General features: G+C 32.3%; 3 protein-coding genes, 1 long non-coding RNA gene and 1 other non-coding gene across 5 annotated transcripts; 4 read left to right on the top strand and 1 right to left on the bottom strand.

Annotated features, from left to right (window-relative positions):
* Positions 1-3,319: 3,319 nt before the first annotated feature.
* LOC109120509 (uncharacterized) lies at positions 3,320-4,472 on the top strand. Its single transcript, XR_011221623.1, has 2 exons — positions 3,320-3,521; positions 4,258-4,472. It is a non-coding gene; the product is annotated as an uncharacterized lncRNA (long non-coding RNA).
* Positions 4,473-6,239: 1,767 nt separating this feature from the next.
* On the top strand, positions 6,240-6,789 carry JJH3 (anti-PCD protein-like). The gene is given in 2 exon segments (NM_001247354.2): positions 6,240-6,495; positions 6,625-6,789. Coding segments are annotated over 2 exon segments (267 nt in total). The 5' UTR covers positions 6,240-6,254; the 3' UTR covers positions 6,651-6,789.
* Positions 6,790-10,325: 3,536 nt separating this feature from the next.
* LOC101247825 (uncharacterized) lies at positions 10,326-13,151 on the top strand. The gene has a single exon (XM_004240464.5). It carries the CDS (start codon positions 10,990-10,992, stop codon positions 12,970-12,972), a length of 1,983 nt encoding a protein of 660 aa, XP_004240512.1. The 5' UTR covers positions 10,326-10,989; the 3' UTR covers positions 12,973-13,151.
* A 938-nt stretch (positions 13,152-14,089) lies between these two features.
* MIR166a (microRNA MIR166a) lies at positions 14,090-14,200 on the top strand. The gene has a single exon (NR_107985.1). It is a non-coding gene; the product is annotated as a microRNA MIR166a (primary transcript).
* Positions 14,201-15,587: 1,387 nt separating this feature from the next.
* On the bottom strand, positions 15,588-18,803 carry WRKYIId (WRKY transcription factor 21). Its single transcript, NM_001328269.1, has 3 exons — positions 16,916-18,803; positions 16,698-16,823; positions 15,588-16,034 (listed from the first exon to the last, which is right to left on the bottom strand). Exons 1-3 carry the CDS (start codon positions 17,689-17,691, stop codon positions 15,890-15,892), a joined length of 1,047 nt encoding a protein of 348 aa, NP_001315198.1. The 5' UTR covers positions 17,692-18,803; the 3' UTR covers positions 15,588-15,889.
* Positions 18,804-18,862: the final 59 nt, after the last annotated feature.

The raw sequence follows: 18,862 nt of genomic DNA, 5'->3' as shown, positions 1-18,862 counted from the left end.
GGTAAGACAAAATTTTGTCTTGAATTGATAATTTGACAAATGAAATATTTGTCTAACAGTACACATACACTGAAAAGTTTTGATGCAATTTTATATCGATAAATCACATTCATTGAGTATCCCAATGATTATGAGATCATTTGACATAAATGATGATTCGGTTTGATCTCAAAAGAAGGATGAAGAGTTTCTTGGTGATGAAACTCTATCTTGGTGCAATCATGGCACTAGTGCATCTTACTAGCAATATTTGACTAGATATTTGTTTTGCAGTAAATTTACTGGCAAGATTCAGTTTCTCCCCGATAAAAGGACATTGAAATGGTGTTGAGCACATGATTGAATATCCTCGAAGGACCATAGTTATGGGTTAATTCTATTCCGAGGAATCCAAGACAAAATTGATTGGTTACGCAAATGCAGAATATTTATCTGATCCGCATAAAGCTCTATCAAGCACGCTATGTGTTTGCATGTGGAGGCACAATAATATCCTGGCGATCAATGAAGCAAACAAATGTTGCTTATGCAGAAATAAAAGTCCTCCATGAAGCAAGTCGAAAGTGCGTTTGGTTGAGATAAATGACACACCATATGCAAGAAATGTGTGGTTTTTCTTTAAAAAAGAATATACCAACCACAATGTACGAAGATTGGAGACATCATCACAAGAAATTAAGTGATGTTTTAATCAGGGGAATATAAAACGCGTTGCACTCTTTTTCCCTTGACCGAGGTTTTTTTCCCACTGGGTTTTCCTGGCAAGGTTTTTAATGAGGCAACAAATAGTGTGTATCAAAAGATATGTGTACTCTTTTTCCTTCACTAGAATTTTTTCCCACAGGGTTTTTCCTAGTAAGGTTTTAACGAGGCACATTATCTATGGACATCCAAGGGGGAGTGTTATAAATCCATTGAATTATGTGGATTGTCCTTTAGATATACTCAAGACTTAATTGTATTCATGTATACATGTTTCCAAGGTGATAAGAACCATTTGGATAACTATGTACCTACTAATTGGGCATTTATCATGGAGGCCTTTGGGATGATATCTCAACTCTATAAATAGAGATATCATTCACCTTTTGTAGAACACACTTGAATAAGAAGAAAGTCTTATCTTCCATCTTACTTCTCTTGTCTTCATCTCTTTATATTTATATTGCCATGAGCTTGATTTTATAACAAATACTAAACTCATCATCAATTTTTATTCAAATAATGATCAAAAAATTATAATAAAATGAATATTTTTAATAAAATAAAATTATTAGGAAAAGAATATGTTCGAAAAGAATATAAATAATATATTTATTTGAAAAAGGACATTTTTGACCCAGAAGACGTACCAATTGAAATGGAGGATCCATTTGAGAGTACTTTATGTCGTCTCGATAGAGACTAGTCCAATCTCTTTTAGCACTACCATAATAATTTTATAATGAATGTAGAGAATAATAGAAGAAAAGTATATTTAGAAAACTTTATGCTATTCGAAGATCGTTAACTAAGATCGAGAGATTCAACTAATTAAGGAAGAGGAAGTCAAGAAGGTGAACTTGTTTATGAAAGAAAACTTTTGAATTATCTTTGTTTGGGTTATTCTTGGTTAAATACAAATGTACACGATCATCCCCTATTTATACTTGTTCATGGATGGTTCTAGAAATTCTTCAAGACTATTACATGATTTACGATAAATATCTAATTCTCTAGTATAATTACGAGAAAAATTCTAATTACATTATCTTCTATTATTGAATATTGGGAGAAGAGTCTGATATACCCCTTAACTTTCTCATTTAGAGCTGATATACCCCTTGTTATGAAAGTGGTTCATATATACCCCTATTTGTAAACAAATGGCTCACATATACTCTTTTCCTCTAACGGAAATGAAAAAAAAAATAATTTTAATTTAAATTTTTATTATTTTTTCTAAAAAATATAATCCCATATGAGTAAATTTAATCATCGTCAAACATATTTTTTTGACTTTTTTTTGTTTCAATGACTAATTTATAATTATTATTTTGATAATCAAATTTATTTATGTTTTACTAATATTCTTGTAAAACTTATTGTAGATGACAAAATTTTTTCTTTGAATACGAAATTAAATTACAATACACAGTAAAAAAAATAGTTTAATTTTTTTTCTTTAAACTAAGGAATGAAAGAAAAAAACAAAAGAAGAATAAGAAACTCAAATAATTATAATAAAAGAAGTCAAAAAATAAATTATGTATGAAAAAAATTAAAATATACCTTGAACTTTGATAGAAGAATCATATATATCACTAAATAATTTTCTTAAAAAAATTAGAAGTAATAAATATAAATTTAAAACTAATTTTTTAACTTCCATTAAATGAAGGATATATGTGAGCCATTTTATAACGGCAGGGGTATATGTGAGCCGTTTGTATAACGGTAAGGGCATACATGAGGCACTTTTATAACGAGAGGTATATCAGCTCCAAATTACAAAGTTGAGGGGTATATCAGACCCTTTTCCCTTGAATATTTAGCTAAAATATCTAAATATTGTTGCCTCTAATTCAACCTACCCATTCCCTTGCTTGGAAACAATTGGTCAATATTAAAGATCATGTGGAAGGTCTTTTGATTTGGAAAATTAATAATGGTAATAGTAATTTTTGGTGGATAATTGGTGTGAAATGGGTGTTGTTGCTCATATTATTCATAGAAATGATTTTAATTATGCTGAAATTAAAATGGGTTCTAAAATAGGAATAGCAATGTAATCTTAGAATGTGATTCAAAGATTGTTGTAGAGATGATCAAAGATAATCACAATATCCCTTGGCAAATGAAAAAATGTCATTACTCGTATTCAAAATATTTTAAAATATTTCAAGGTACTTAATCTGTATACTAAGCTTTTCTTGCCCTATATATAATCGTTGTCATTAAAGGTAAATGTATATTTACACATATCTTAAACAGAATGACAAGCGACCTTAATTAGCTTTTTATTTAATTTGAAAATTAAGTAGTAGTCTTCATATTTTTGAAAGTAATGTAGTTCTTTAGAAATCATAATTTAATTATTAATTATAATAATTCCTACTTTTTAGTGAACTAACTCTTCATTACCAACCAAAACAAGAAGGAAAAAAAAACACAAGCATAATTACCAGAAATTTCCTACAAAATTGGTTATCAACCACATAACTATTTGAGTACATATATAACAACAAAGGGAAAAATCAAAAAACTAAAAGTGAAACACATATTTATATTTTTTTTTAAAAAAATGGAGGCATCAAAGAAGCTTATTGCAATGTTTTTTGTTTTCATTATTGTGATTTCTTCATCCATGGCTGATGATGAAGAAAATAAAGCAGAAGAATTTAAAAAATCATTTGAAACTGTGGCAAATGAATATAAAGTTTGCTACAATGATTGTCAAAAGGAATGTATTAATGAAGGATTGGGATACACTCGTTGTGAGATGAAATGTGACACTGAATGCAGTGCTAAGATGCTCAAAGGTAAAAATTTATGGAAAAAATATATCCGAAACTATCGTAAATGATTTTCAGATATCATCCGTCATATTTTTGAGACATTGGTACTTTTGTCGTACAAAAAGTAGAGCATATATATATTTTTTTATACTAACAGACGTACACATGTCATAGACTTACTTATCTACCTACCCGACATTTTGTTAAATATTTGATCAATGGATAAAATCGTGTCACATGTCCTTGTTTAGTTTTCTATTAGAGTGAAGTACAGGAGCAACAATGTCCCAAAAGTATAACGATAGAGAGTATCTGCATATCATTTACGATAGTTTAGGAGATATATGTGTCATTTTTCCCATAAAATTAATTTAACACGTTATATAAAGTACGTTAATATTTTTTAAATTTAGAATTCATATATATGACCATACAAATTAAAGGATTTTTTACACAATATTTTATTATAGTTTTAACATGTGATTTTTCTAAATTTAATTAGTAATATACATCGAGAACTTAGAGAATATTTACATTAACTATGTAGTTTAGTTTATTGAGACATAGTACATGTTATAATTGTGCAATCACGAGCTACTTCACCCATCATTTATTGTTGTTATTATTATTATAAAAGTATTGATTAATGTTTTCATAGAAATTAACATATTGTATAGTTAGTTATCGTATAATTGACCTGATTATAAAAAATTATTTTTGTTTTTATTTTCTAATATGTCATTATCTTCTATTTTTGCAGAAAGAATCGAGAAAATGAAAAATTAATTTGAAGCCTTGAAGATGGACCAAAGCATCCAAAAACACTTCTTTTAGTATAGCAAAAATAGGGAAAGAAGAATAAAAAAGTAGTAGTATACATGATGTATGTATGTATACATTACGTTATTTTAATTTTTTTGTTATCATTCTTAGCAGTATTTGAACTTTATATGAAATTTTCGGTACTTTATTTAACTTCGAAACTAGTAGTGTTATAATTTGTTGCCACGAATGAATTTTTCACTTTGGCATTTCAATTTGTCATAATTTGGTAATTTTTAATTTTCAATAAAATAGTTTGTTTATTTAATTATTGTTGTTTATCTCGAGTCAATTGTAAATATTAATAACTAAGTTAGGAATATATAAAAATTGATCGCATTTTACGTTCATCGTCTCAAAACTTTTATCTTGTGCCCAAAATGATGCCTTTGCTTTTTAAAACATTGCTATTGACATGTTTTGAGTCAAAGATAGTAAGTGATTATTGGAGAGAAATATTAAAAATATCTATAAATTTGTTGTAAATTTTTAGTTACTCAATAAAAAATTAAAAGTATTGAAAACACCCCTAAAGTTGACGAATATTTAAAGGTGTATTTGAGTTCAGTTAGTAAAATAAATGATTGGATGTATTTGAGTTCACTTAATAAAATAAAAGAATATTTTTAAGACCGTCAATAATTCGAGAGTAAAATTAATAATTCGCATCAGATTTATAAAAAAAAAAATTATTACTTTCTCTCTTATTTCTGCTTTTCTAAAAGATTTGCAATATATAAGATTTGGTTTATAAATGTATTATAGATGTAAGTCTAGCTCGAACAAAGGCAATAGTTTTTTAGTTTATGAAATAAAGTCAAATTAAAAAGGTTGGGAGGATTTTAATTACATTAGTTTATTTGGATCATAATTACATTTTCTTATGACAAACAAATTTTCTGTTTATATCTTATATATACATAGAGAGAGAGACAAGGTTAGTCAATATAATATTGGGAGAAAGAGTTTCAAGACATTTTAATTTTTCAAAAAATAATTCTTTCATTTGTATATTTAATTTTGATATATTATGGAGTGTTATAAATTGAGAGAAGTGTTAAAAATATTCTTAAATTAAGCATGAATTATTCATTTTATCTCTAAATTATTGACAATCTTAAATATATATATATATATATATATATATATACTAACTGATTTAAATATACACTTGATCTTACAATATGAGTGAAATACACCTTTAATTTTTGGCCACGTTGAATGGTTTCTTAAAACATTTTCATGATTTTTTATTAAAAATCTCATGCTCCTACAAGAGTTTGAGACTACTTACTATGTCATGTGGCAGATCAAAGATGAATCTAAATTTAGTTTATAAAGTAAAAAAAATTAAGGCTATTAATAATTTGTAGATAAAATTAATATTTTGTGTCAGATGCAAGGATTATTAATTTTAAGTCAAAATAAGTTAAACTAATAAACGATCGGGTGTTCTAACGTATCGTAAAGCAAATAAGATAAGTCATATTTTCAACTTTAAAATGGGCAAAGAAAAAAAAAAGTGTTGCGAACAACCTTACTTAATTTGAAAACAGTCTCGATGTTTTTGAAAGTCTTTCAATCTTCACAAAAGAGAGATAAAATTACGCGCACATCATCTTTTTCATATTCACTATATATTATTCTTAAAAGCCTAATGCTTATAATTTATCTTCCTCTTTTGAAAATACATACCCTAATCAATAATAATTTTTTAAGTAATCCATAAATCTTATTACCAACCACTCAAAAATAAATAATTGTACAACCAAATTTTTCCTACAAAAGTGTATATCCATCACTTATATGTCCCAAAGCACCTATAAATAGGCGATTGAATAACATAATAACCAAAAATAAACAAACACGTAAAAGAAAAAAAAACATAAACCAAAAACAAAACACAAATAACAAAAGAAGTAAAATAAAATAGAAATGGTGACATCAAAGAATCTTGTTACATTATTTTTCGTTTGTATCGTTATGATTTCTTCATGTGTTTACGTCTCCATGGCTGACGGAGAAAGTAGTAACGCAGAAAAAGTGGAAAAAGCATATAAATCTGCTTCAACGGACTACATAACTTGTTATAATGATTGTCAAAAGGATTGCTCAGGTGGATACACTCATTGTGAGATGAAGTGTGATGAAGATTGCACAGCTAAATTGTTCAAAGGTAACGCTATTTTATATCATATCATATATTTTTTTTAAAATACTATATATGTTTTACACTTTTAACGTATAATATGTTTGGTTATGATTTTCTAACACGTTATTATGTTTGTGTTTTTTTTTTTTTCAGAAAGAATTGAGAAATTGAAAATATAGTGTGGCAGTGTGGGGACAGAACAAAACGATGGCTTTTTTTTTTTTTTAATTTTTAATTTCTACTAATTAATTAAGTGATTTCTGAGAATATTGTATTTGTAATTTTTAAGATCCAATAAAATCGTTAATCTTCTTAAAATAGGTATGTATTATAGATCGAGGAAAGAAGGGGCTTTTGATCGAGATGGGTAGAAGAAGCACTGCAAAAACTGTGGGAATTAGGAACTAACTTCGTAGGGTGGTTAAAGAGGAGGTTGCGGATTTCTGACCTCCGAGCCAGAACTATCTGGGGGGGAAACCCATCCCCCACCAATGCGGCCTACATGACCTGATCAATTCGATCAGGCACTCGCCATCTATTTTCATTGTTCAAATCTTTGACAACACGAAAAAACCATTATTCAACTCTTTGACAACATGAAAAAACCAAAAGCTCTGCCCTCCCTCTCTATCTATCCAAGGGATGGATCTTCTATATGTTTATATTTCTTTCGTTTTAATTTATATAATATAATATAACGATGTTTTGAGTTAAATAATTTTCTTTTATGTTAATTTTTTTAATTATAATTTGAGTTGGTAACCATATTGTTGGTTTACAGTATCTTTTTTTCCATATATATTTCAACCCAATTTTTAATTAAATTAAAGTGTTTATACACATATATATTGTGATAAATTAGTAAGTATTTCTTCATTTATAATTAAAGGTGTTGAGTACTAGTCGAGGAGATAGAATTGTCTTTGATATTAAACGATTTATCTTTTAAAGTAAAACTTTTCCACAAAAATTAAAATTAATTAATTAGATTCCCACACGAATACTCATATTGAGTTTAAAAAAACACACACTATATATTATAAATATGTGTAGCACAATCTGAGTCATTTTTTATATATGAAATTACTTTTAACCAAGAAAAAAACTAAAAAGACAAATTTATTTAGATAAAAGTAAAAAAGACATTTTAAAAATTAATATATTAAACAACATTATAAAACATTTTTAGAATTTTAAATATGAGAATATTGAGTAGTCCATTTAGACCATTTGAATGTTCTAAAGTTGTCTCACCAACTTATTCCATTCACACTCAATGTTTATCGTATCAAGTTAATTGAAGTACGTGCTAAAACTAAAGGAGTAGATAGATATAGGCTTGAATTAATATAAAAATAAAAATAAATCAGAGTTAAATATTATCCAAACATATTGTTTGGCATATATTTCGATTCAGTACTAGACAACTAACTTTACTAAACATTGGGTTGCCATTGTGGACTTTTAAGTAGTTTGGGATAAGGAATCTTTTTCCTTTCCCATGGGAGTCAAACTCAATGTTTAAAAAAAACGTTTTTGGAGCAAGTTTCGGGGTGAAATATAGATAAAAATTAGGGACGAAGCTATAGTGTGAGGTTAGGTAAATAGAGAATTATATTATTTAGATATGATAAAAAAAAAAATTTTGCTTAGTTCGTGTATTTACTTCGTATGTTAATTTCTTTATGAAACTATGCATATTAAAATATTGTCACGACTCAAACTGGGCCGCGGCTGGCACCTACACTTACCCTCCTATGTGAGTGAACCAGCCAATCTAACCTTAACATTTCAATATAATATCAACAGAAAGTAATGCGGAAGACTTAAATTCATTAAATAAAGACCAATTCATTAACTTCTAAAATTCAACATCTATTATTCCCCAAAATCTGGAAGTCATCATCACAAGAACATCTACGATCAAATGACTAAACTAAGAGTATTCTAAAAGCTAAAAATACATAAGAAGCTAGTCCATGCCGGAAGTTCAAGGCATCAAGACTTGAAGAAGAAGATCCAGTCCAAGCTAGAAGCATTAGCTCACCCTGAATTTCCGATGTAGTAAGACTGGCTTGAATTACTGTTGAGTTGAAGACGATGGCACGTTTGCTGCACTCCACAAATAAACAAGAAGAAAACATAAAAGTAGGGGTCAGTACAAAACACGGGTACTGAGTAGATATCATCGGCCAACTCAAAATAGAAAGCAATATATACCAAGTAATATCATAAAATCAACTATGATACTCAACATGTAGCAACAACAAGCACTATATCATTAACAATTACCATCAAGTTCACACATGAGGACTCAAACCTCAATACCATACTCATTTGGGAATCATGTTCATTAGATTGAGTATATTAACATCTTTCAAGATTCATTATCTTTATTTCTCTTGTGTCGGCACGTGACACTCCGCTCCCTCATATTCATTAATCCTCTTGTGTCGGTACGTGACACTCCGATCCTCTAAATCTACGTGTCGGTTCGTGACACCCGATCCCCTAAATCTACGTGTCGGTTCGTGACACCCGATCCCCTAATTCTACGTGTCGGTTCGTGACACCCGATCCCCTAATTCTACGGGTCGGTTCGTGACACCCGATCCCCTAATTCTACGTGTCGGTTCGTGACACCCGATCCCCTAATTCTACGTGTCGGTTCGTGACACCCGATCCCCTAATCTCATTCTATCAACTCATCAAGCCTTCTCCCTTACCAAGGCATCATCAATCTCATCAAAAGGTTCATCAAGCCTTCTCCCTTACCAAGGCATCATCATTAAAAAGAGATTAGGTTTTTATCAAGATTTGGGATTCAATAACTTCATCATGCTTAATATAATCACAATTATATAATCACGTTCATGCATGCATACAATTAAGCACATAGCAGGGTTTACAATACTACCAATACATATCATTCTCTATTAAGAGTTTACTATGAAAGCATGAAAACCATAACCTACCTCCACCGAAGAATTGAAATCAAGCAAGTTAATCCTCAAAGCTTGGTGCTTTCCTCTTCTCTCGATCGGTTCTCCCTCTCCCTTCTTGTTATTTCTGTTTTCTTATTCAAACCCTCTTTCTTTTACCCTAATTAGTATATAATTAAGAATAAAAGATGGCAATAATACCCCACGAATTAACTTAAGGTTACCTCTTTTAACCCCCAAGAATTTGAGTTATTAATATAAACCCACGAAATATATAATTATAGCAGGAATAGTCCAAAACGCCCCTTTAAAACTTAACCAGAAATCCGACTCCAACTGGGATTATGCAAACTGTGACGGGCCGTCGCGCCTGCGACGGTCCGTCCTGCTGTCCGTCACATAGTTCAGAAACTTGATTTTGGGTGAATGGCCTGTGACGGTCCGTCCTGCCACTCCGTTACGAAGTTCAGAGAGTCGATTTTCAGTACCCAATTTCAAATTTTCTAAGTGTTTTGAAACGAGACCCTGCGACGGTCCGTCGTGCCCATGACGGTCCGTCGTTGGGTCCGTCGCCTCAGCCTGTTTTTCCAGAATAAAATCTGCTGCTCAAAACGACTAAACAGGTCGTTACAAATATATTAGGGTAATTTGATTAAAAACTTATTAATTAAAATTAAATTGCTAATCAAATTAATACCAAAGTAACACAAAATCCAACTTGTTATAAATGTTAAGAAGTTGGAAAAAAAATTAAAAGTCAAAATATATTTTATTTCTTAGTCCTATTTTTTTATTTTCTCATTCTTTCACCAGTTAAAAAGGAAACAAAAAATGATCAATATGCGAAGTGTGATTAGTATTGATTATATATTACAATTATATATCATGGTTGATCTTTTTTCTTTTTTCTTTTTTCTTTTTACCTAGCAATAGAATCCTAATTAAATTTAAACATGTTTCTAAAATTTCGATCATATTCTAAAAGTACGTGTGCTTCATCCCAAATTATAATGTAGAAACTCCATCATTCTTCTTCACTAATTTTGGTTTGATGTTTCTAATTGTAAGTCCCTTCTTATATCTTTTTAAGGCATGATATATAGTTATGTCCTTCAATTTGATTTCAGTTGATATATATGTCCTTCAATTTGGGTTTTGCGTGTGCCTTAACTTAGCTTCAGCGGATAACTATGACCTTTAACTTTGGGTGTGCACAAACAGAAACTTAAACTTGTATAAAATTGAATAAAATAAACACATTTCGTCCTATATGATAATTTTGTGTCTTAACATAACGTCTTATGTGTATTATATCAGGTAAAACATGTGTGTCTACTTGTTCCATTATACGAATATATACACAAGTTTGGTTTATGCTTTGCCCCCACAATGTGATAAAACAAAGGTCAAAACAAAAGACCAAACGTCATGGCTAACGTGAACATTTCCCCACTTATCTTAGATCCGATGTCACATTCACTAAAGATTTACGTGCATAGGATATCCAAAATTTCTCTATAAATTATCAATTTCCTATTTCTGCATAATCACATCAACAAAATTATTAACTATTATTATGGATTCACAATCACCAAATGGTTCAATTATCTTCTCTACTGTTGGTAGAACCAACTACGGTTTCGATATCTTCTCTCTCAAATCCCCATTGTCTTTCCTCAATTCCCCAATCACGGAGCACTGTCTCACAGACGGTGCATCCGTCAATTTCAATGGTCAATTCATTGACGAAGACCAGACACTAGTCTTCGTCTCTGAAAGATCAGGTGCTCCTCGCATTCACTTGAGTCGTCGTCATTCAGGAATTGAACTAATTCCTATTTCAATCAATACCTTATTTCTCGATCGTCCAATTCTTCGTAATAATCGCCTCTATTACATCTCAGCTCATCAACATTCTGAAAAGATTTTCACAAGCTCCTCTGCTCTTTACTGCACTAGTACGGTCGAGGGCGATAATGAGGTAAAAAGATTGACTCCACAAGGATACGTTGATTATAGTCCTTCGATTTCAAAATCCGGACACATGATTGCTGTTGCTTCCTATGGAAATCGTGGTTGGCCTACCGAGGAATTTCATGATCTAAGTACTGATATTGTTGTTTTCCCTGTATCTAAACCTGATTCGAGAACAATTGTGTGTAGACACGGTGGCTGGCCAACTTGGTCTGGTGATTCAACGATTTATTTTCATCGAAAAGCTGATGATGGATGGTGGAGCATTTTCAAACTCGATTTACCAGACGATTTATCGAATTTGGTTGATGAGGGTAATGCTTCGATTCGAGTTACTCCGCCTGGTTTGCATTGCTTTACTCCTGCAGCAGCAGCAGTATCAGGAGACCACTCTAAAACATCAATTATTGCTATTGCAACTCGAAGACCCGGAAAGAGCTATCGCCACATCGAAATTTTCGATGTGGAGACTCAGAAGTTCTTTCCGGTGACGGAATTGATTAATCCTACAATTCATCATTACAATCCCTTCTTCTCTCCTGAATCGACTTACCTCGGTTATCACAGATACCGAGGCGAATCGTGTTCAGGGGAAACAACGATTCCTTACTTGGACTCTGTAATTTCTCCGGTTAACGGACTGAAAATGCTGAGGCTTAACGGATTCTTCCCTGCATCCTCTCCGTCTGGTGAATTCATTGCATTCAATCCAGGATTCAAAGGACTAGAAATCGTCAAATCGGATGGATCGAAAAAATGGACATTGATTAAAGATCGTACATCTTTCTGCAATTCATGGTCTCCAGCTGAACCTCATGTGATATATACATCAATCGGACCTATATTCGAATCAGTTAAAACAACTGTACAAATAGCACGCGTTTCGTTCAGCTCATTGAACGTTAACAGCGATGAAATTCCGGTAGAGATAAAAGTTTTGACAGGGGAAGAGACTGGTAACAATGCATTTCCTTCTTGCTCCCCTGATGGAAAGCATCTAGTGTTTCGTTCAGGTCGTTCGGGGTATAAAAATCTGTATATTATCGATGGAGTCAATGGAGAAATGGAAGGGGGAGAAGTTCGTCAGTTAACGAATGGGGCATGGATTGATACGATGCCAAATTGGTCACCTGATGGAAAACTAATTGCATTTTCTTCGAATAGGCATAATCCGAATGACATTAATCGTTTTAGCATCTACGTTGTTCATCCAGATGGATCAGGGCTTCGGAGGATATATGTGGCAGGGCCGGAGGGATCAGAGGAAGTGGATAAAGAGAGATTGAATCATGTATGTTTCAGTAAGGACAGTGAATGGCTCTTGTTTACGGGCAATTTGAGCGGAGTGACAGCAGAACCAGTGTCGTTGCCAAATCAGTTTCAGCCGTATGGTGATTTATATGTGGTGAAACTGGATGGGAGTGGATTGAGACGATTGACGTGTAATGGATATGAGAATGGAACTCCAGCTTGGCACCCCTCGACTATGCCTATGGAGACTACTGCAGGGGAAACAGAACGAAGCGTACTAGTAGGAGAGAAGTTAAAGGGTGAATTTGACGATTTGCTATGGATGAAGTGTTGAAGACAATCATAACATAGTCAGTATAAATTTCACACGTGGAGTGTGAAAAGAATTTGTTGTATTAGTAGTCTTACCCCTATCTTTATGTCTTTTTGTTGCTCGCTCGTGAGTTCAAATATCATGTTGTACTTGTTTGTAGTATGGAATAAACATTATCAATAAAGTCAAGTTACCTTAAATGAGTAGTTAAATAAAACAAACAATAAAAAGAATATTGAACATTATTAATAAATAACAAATCATACAAACCAAAAAGTGGGGTCAAATAATTGTTTTTTAACATTAGAAACAACTAAAATGCCTTTAAATATGCACGGTTTGATACTTTTCGAATCTGCCATAAGGGAAAACGCGGATGAAAGAACACTTTAAGATTTATCTACGCTCAGCCAATCTTCTTTATGCTTTGTAACTTAAAAGTCTCATGAAAATTTCAAAAGGTAGACCAACAAGCTTGATATTTAAGCTTGGCATCAAAGTTGCTATATATATACTCGACAATTAAACACTCTAACTTTAAGGATTCATATTTAGACATTTGTATTCATTATTACTAAGTCAATTAAATACTCTAACTTACAAAATGATTATTTATACAACTTTAAGATCTATGTGTCACATCAATGTCAGATGTACACGAAACACAAAGAAATTTTCATTTACACAATATTGGGACAAATTGAAATGTCTAAATGTGTATATTTTCAGAATTAAAATGTTTAATTATCAGTTGAAGTCAAGCTAAGATGCGTATATATAATGTGCCATCCATCCTTTTCCTAAGTGGGAAGCAAAAGACATCCTTTGCTTGGGAATAAACTCCATTATCATTTACTTTTGAGCATGTCAACCGTTAAAGTGGAATTATCTCATGAGCTAAATATAGAGATTCTCTAAGCAAAGATGTGCGAAATAATAACCATTTCATCAGAAAGTTTAAGCCGTACGTACACACCCTTTTGCGGGTGGACTTGATTATTTTATATAAGAATCTGTCTTCATTTCCATGGAATATAAGTACTAAAGAACCCTAAGAAGAGTAATATATTTGAACATACTCTCTATCTTTTTCTCTTCTCTAAATTAACAACATGGAAAGAGAGAGACATGTAATATTGTTGAGGAGAATGTCGTCTGGTTCGAGATCTTTCATAAGAAAGGTAAATGAATGACAAGTTTTCATATATGTATCGTGAATGATTTCGGACCAGGCTTCATTCCCCTCAACTCTGATCCAACAAGTATGTGTTCTTAAGTTTTTTTTTCTTTTTATAATTTCTTTTAGGGTGTGTTTAATCACAAAGGAAATTATATTTTCCACAAAAATATGTTTCTTGGAAAAAGTTTGTTTGTTTCATCGACTAGACCAAAAACGTGATTCAGTTGATAAAGAGGTGCACTTGACTTTAGGTTAAAATGAATTAAGTCAATAAACATATATGTTGAATCACAATCCTATGTTTGTTTGTGATTAGATGAGCTATATAGTTTATTTGAACTAAAATATGAGTCATAAATCTTTTTACTTTTCCTTAAATTTCTTTTTATTCTAATAACAGATTTTTTAAAAATTTAATCCCATCTAGCAAAAGGGCTTAAAAGGTATAATAACAAGGTAAATATCAAAGTCTAGAAATCCAACTAATACAAAGATCGTTCTATTCTATCTTTACTTCAAACAAGTAAAAGTTGTTGGCACCTACTAAAACTTGTTTCGAGCCAATCTCATATATCAAAGCAAACAACTTCAATAATAGAAACGCCACATTGCATGGAGTTCCTTGATCTCGATTCAAGCTCGAATCTTCTCTTTTTAACTTTGGCCTCACAAGCTAACCTAGCCTGTCCATGAATGGGCTTGGGCTTTAAGGCCTTGTCCCTTTGAGTTAATAGTAACATTTTTTATAGTTGGAGTTTAAGGTTGGCAACCTTCCAAAAAATGAATATATATGACACTCTTAAGAAAAATGAAGGAATATTATATAAGACAGACAAAAGTTCACATGAATGTCTTTCATAGGTATTTTGAAGATTGAATTAGGTAATAATCTGAAGTTGCTTTCATAGGTATTCCAATAGAAAACCAACCAATGATTCCACAACACAATATAATGAATGTCTTAGTCATATAGATTGTGTGGCTTTCATAGTAGTTCTTTTATTCCCAAAAACAAGTGACAAAAAGTGAACACAGAGAAGCAAATTCTTTGGGTCACTAAATTAATATATTCTTTTGTTTTCTAGATGCTATGCTTAACCGTATTCCACTAGAAGATGCTCTACCTTACTATCAACTATTAGCAAGAATAAAATCAAATGTTATCGAGTACACTCTTTTATTCCTTTCAACTACTTTTCTAAGTACATTCGATGCAGCAAGAGGAAGAACTCCTTACGCAAACATAAAGGATTAGTATCGTAGTTCATTTTCACTACACTTCTAGTAAGATTAAACATTTTGTAGATTTATTCATATATACAACGATTGAAAAAAGTTATCAAATTCAGGTGAAACTTGTAATTTAAGTATCTAAATGATTGTCATCAGCTCGTGTAGTAAGGTGTTGGGTTAAGTCTCAATCCGCCTCGTAAGAGGGGTGAGGGACACAGATAAATAAAAGGAATATAAATTTACTTTGCATTGTAACAAATCAAAATCTACTACCTGAAAAAGCATGCATATCACAAAACTAAGTTACCACAATGGCTAAATTACAAAAAAAGGATTCGTACTTGATAAGGAAATATTCTTACAAGAAGGAAAATCTCGAATCCTATCGCATAGTTCTTCAACCCGGAATTGATGTTTTCTCCATCAAAATACCATATGTACAGAAACAACGGAAGCCAATCGATAAGAGAGTACACAAAAAGCTGTCTGAGGACTGTGATCTGCTTTGTTAAAGTTTCCGATAGTTTAGGTATTAGCCAATTGTGATGGCAACCTGGGATGATTATGTTCGCCTTCATATGTCACGATAAGCATTGAAGCGTCTTCCAAGCATCTTTCAACATGTTTCCGGGCAGGGCAACCTCTCATGCTGCTACATTTATAGTATCCCCTGTATATATCAAGGAAGGCGTTAAGTCTACGCATAAATGCATTAAACTTGTACAGAATCAAAGCAAGGATTGGCTGTTGTGATCAATAAACGCAACTTGATAGAGCAACTATCAAACCACAGATCCCGGTAGTAAAAGCAACTATTGAGTATCAGTTGATTGAATGAAAGAACCAACAAGTCAAGCATAACAATTGTTCTTTTTCGATTGACAAAAATAAAAAAACGAAGAACGTTAAGTCAATCACTATAATAATCAAGCTCCTCACTTCACCACTCAAATATATGTGTAAATGCCAAACGAGAAGGACGGGAGTCATGCGAAAGTGATAAGCTTTCATGTTAGACTGGAGCTGGAGCTCCTTATAACGTATCTTCAGGATTGAGGTAGCTTTTGCAAACACCAGCAATACAGATGGATGCGGAACAAGGTTCTAGACAAAAGTTAATTGGTTCAAAAGAACATGAACTCATACTCAGCATCCGCCACCAACCACATACATTAAACATGACAATTAATCCAGGGAATATACTTTTTCACTCTCCAACTCTATGATCAAGATGCACATGGAAAGAATGTGATTATAATTGATAATCATAAAGTTCCGATTTACAAAACGTGGTAATTGAGATGCAGCTTAAGGAAGAAGGTGAGAATATTACCTAGGGTGCGGAGAACCTTTGATCGGCTTTTGTCCATACTTTCTCCAAGAATACTCATCGGAAGGAATATCAGCTAGCTTGTTACTTACCGCAGGTATTTTGATTGATCTCTTTACTCTGTGTTTCCTATATGAAGACAATTCCAAAGTTCTTAATCACCTACAAGACATTATATGATTAAAAAGGAAACAAATCTAAAAGCAAGATAAAATACAAACCTCTTCTTTGAACAGTGACATCTTCCACTGCTTCCACATTTTCCGCTTCCCTCGTCTCCCCTTCCTGAGCACTTCCTCTTGTGTTGGAATGAGCTCTGATCCGCTGAGTGTGAAGCCCCAATTAAATGAAAGCTATTACCATTAGCAACGCTACCGTCCACACTCAATGAGGATATAAATGACCTAGTCGAAGACATCGTCGGAGTACATGTCGAGCTATCAAAATTTAGACTAACACCACTATTGCTTCGCCTGTACATCATCTCCGCGGGCTGTTTCAATTGCTGCTGCTGCTGAAGTAGAAACCTCCGTTGTTGTTGTTGCTGTTGTTGCTGTTGAAGATAGTTATAGCTCGGGAAAGGCGTTTGTTGGCCAAAATTAAGGGGGTTTCTACTATTTGAACTTAATTCCAGAGAAGGGCTACCTAAAGTTAGATTACATTTCACATTAGCACCCATCTCTAGGACTCGGTTTTCAGGAGTGTCGATAGGAAGTAACCTAAGAGCTTTCGCCTGATCATCGATTTTGCAATTCGGATTTTCAACAAGGATGTTATGAGGTAAAGGGGTCATGAATTTGTTGGATTTCCTCACTCTTGCATGACCTAAAGTTGAATTCAAAAGAGTGACAACTTTCTTGAACTTGTGTACAGCTTCTCCAGTTTCTCTAACTAAATTTGTGTACGAATTCTGATCATGTGTCCTAGATGATAAAAGACTAATCACTCTATGACAATTTTCAACTGCAGCCTTGTTAACTTCTTCTATTTCCTCCATTTCACCTCTCTCAACCCCTAAAAAACGCAAAAAATCCGCAAACTCAAACAAGTACTACTATTGCTAAACCTCAGGCTCAAACAAGTTAGGATCAGCTATACGAACACTCATTACTTCATTTAAGCTCAACCCAAACCACACAAAAGGAACAAAGACAAAACACTATCCCCCCTCAAAAAACCGCCAATAAGAATTTGGTTCTTTTGCGAATCTATAAATTCATTTCAGCCAATTGAACATTCTTGAACTGTTTCTTTTCAAGGACCAAAAAGATTCTTACATAGATAGAGATAACCAAAAAAAGGGCAGAAAGAGTTGCCCCCAAAACACAAGAACAACTACACATCCCCTCAAAAACAAAAATAAAACTCAAGATACACAACTTAAATCAACCTGAAAATTATGGAAAAGGGAAAAAAGAAGAAAAACAGAAGCAATATACACCCATTTATAGTTTTAAAAAAATAACACAAAAAAAGGGGGTTCTTGTAATGAAATTTCAAGAAACCAAACTCAACAAAGAAACCATACTCAAACAACAAGCTTTTACATCAAGAATGAAAATTAACAGAAAATAAAACACACCCAAATGGAAAAATCAACATAAAAACAGCAGCAAATGCATTGAACAGAACAAAAAAGCAATAAAGATTGGATCTTTACACTTCTAAGAATGAAACTAACAGAAAATAAAACATACCCAAGATGGGAAAATCAGCTGTAATAACACCAGCAAGATAAAAAAAAAAAAAGCAATAAAGGTTGGATCTTTACACTTATATGATGTGTTGTCAAACCCTAGATTCTTTCAATCTTCATAAGGGGTTGGGGGTTGAGGTGAGGGTGGGTAGTTGATGAGGGAAAAAAAAGGTTTTGGGGTGTGTGAAAGAGAAGACTTTTTAGCTCAGCTAATGAAAAATAAAAAATTTACAAAGTCCAAAAGTATACAAAGCTACAATCTTTAATATTTATTCCAGTATTATGATTGTTTATTTTTAGAAAACAAATGGAATTAGATTAGAGAGAGAGAATCACACAACAGTAGACTCGTTAGTCAAGTATAGTACTAGCAATTGAGTGCTTCAAGATTGAGGGAGAGGGAATCTCTCATTATTTTTTTTCTTTTTTTTACCATTTTAATAACGGATTCACAATTTTCATTCACTAATTT

This window comes from Solanum lycopersicum, chromosome 6, assembly GCF_036512215.1.
Source record: "Solanum lycopersicum chromosome 6, SLM_r2.1".
NCBI lineage: Eukaryota > Viridiplantae > Streptophyta > Magnoliopsida > Solanales > Solanaceae > Solanum > Solanum lycopersicum.
Note: the sequence above shows the minus strand (reverse complement) of the source record. Positions and strands in the feature narration are given on the sequence as shown.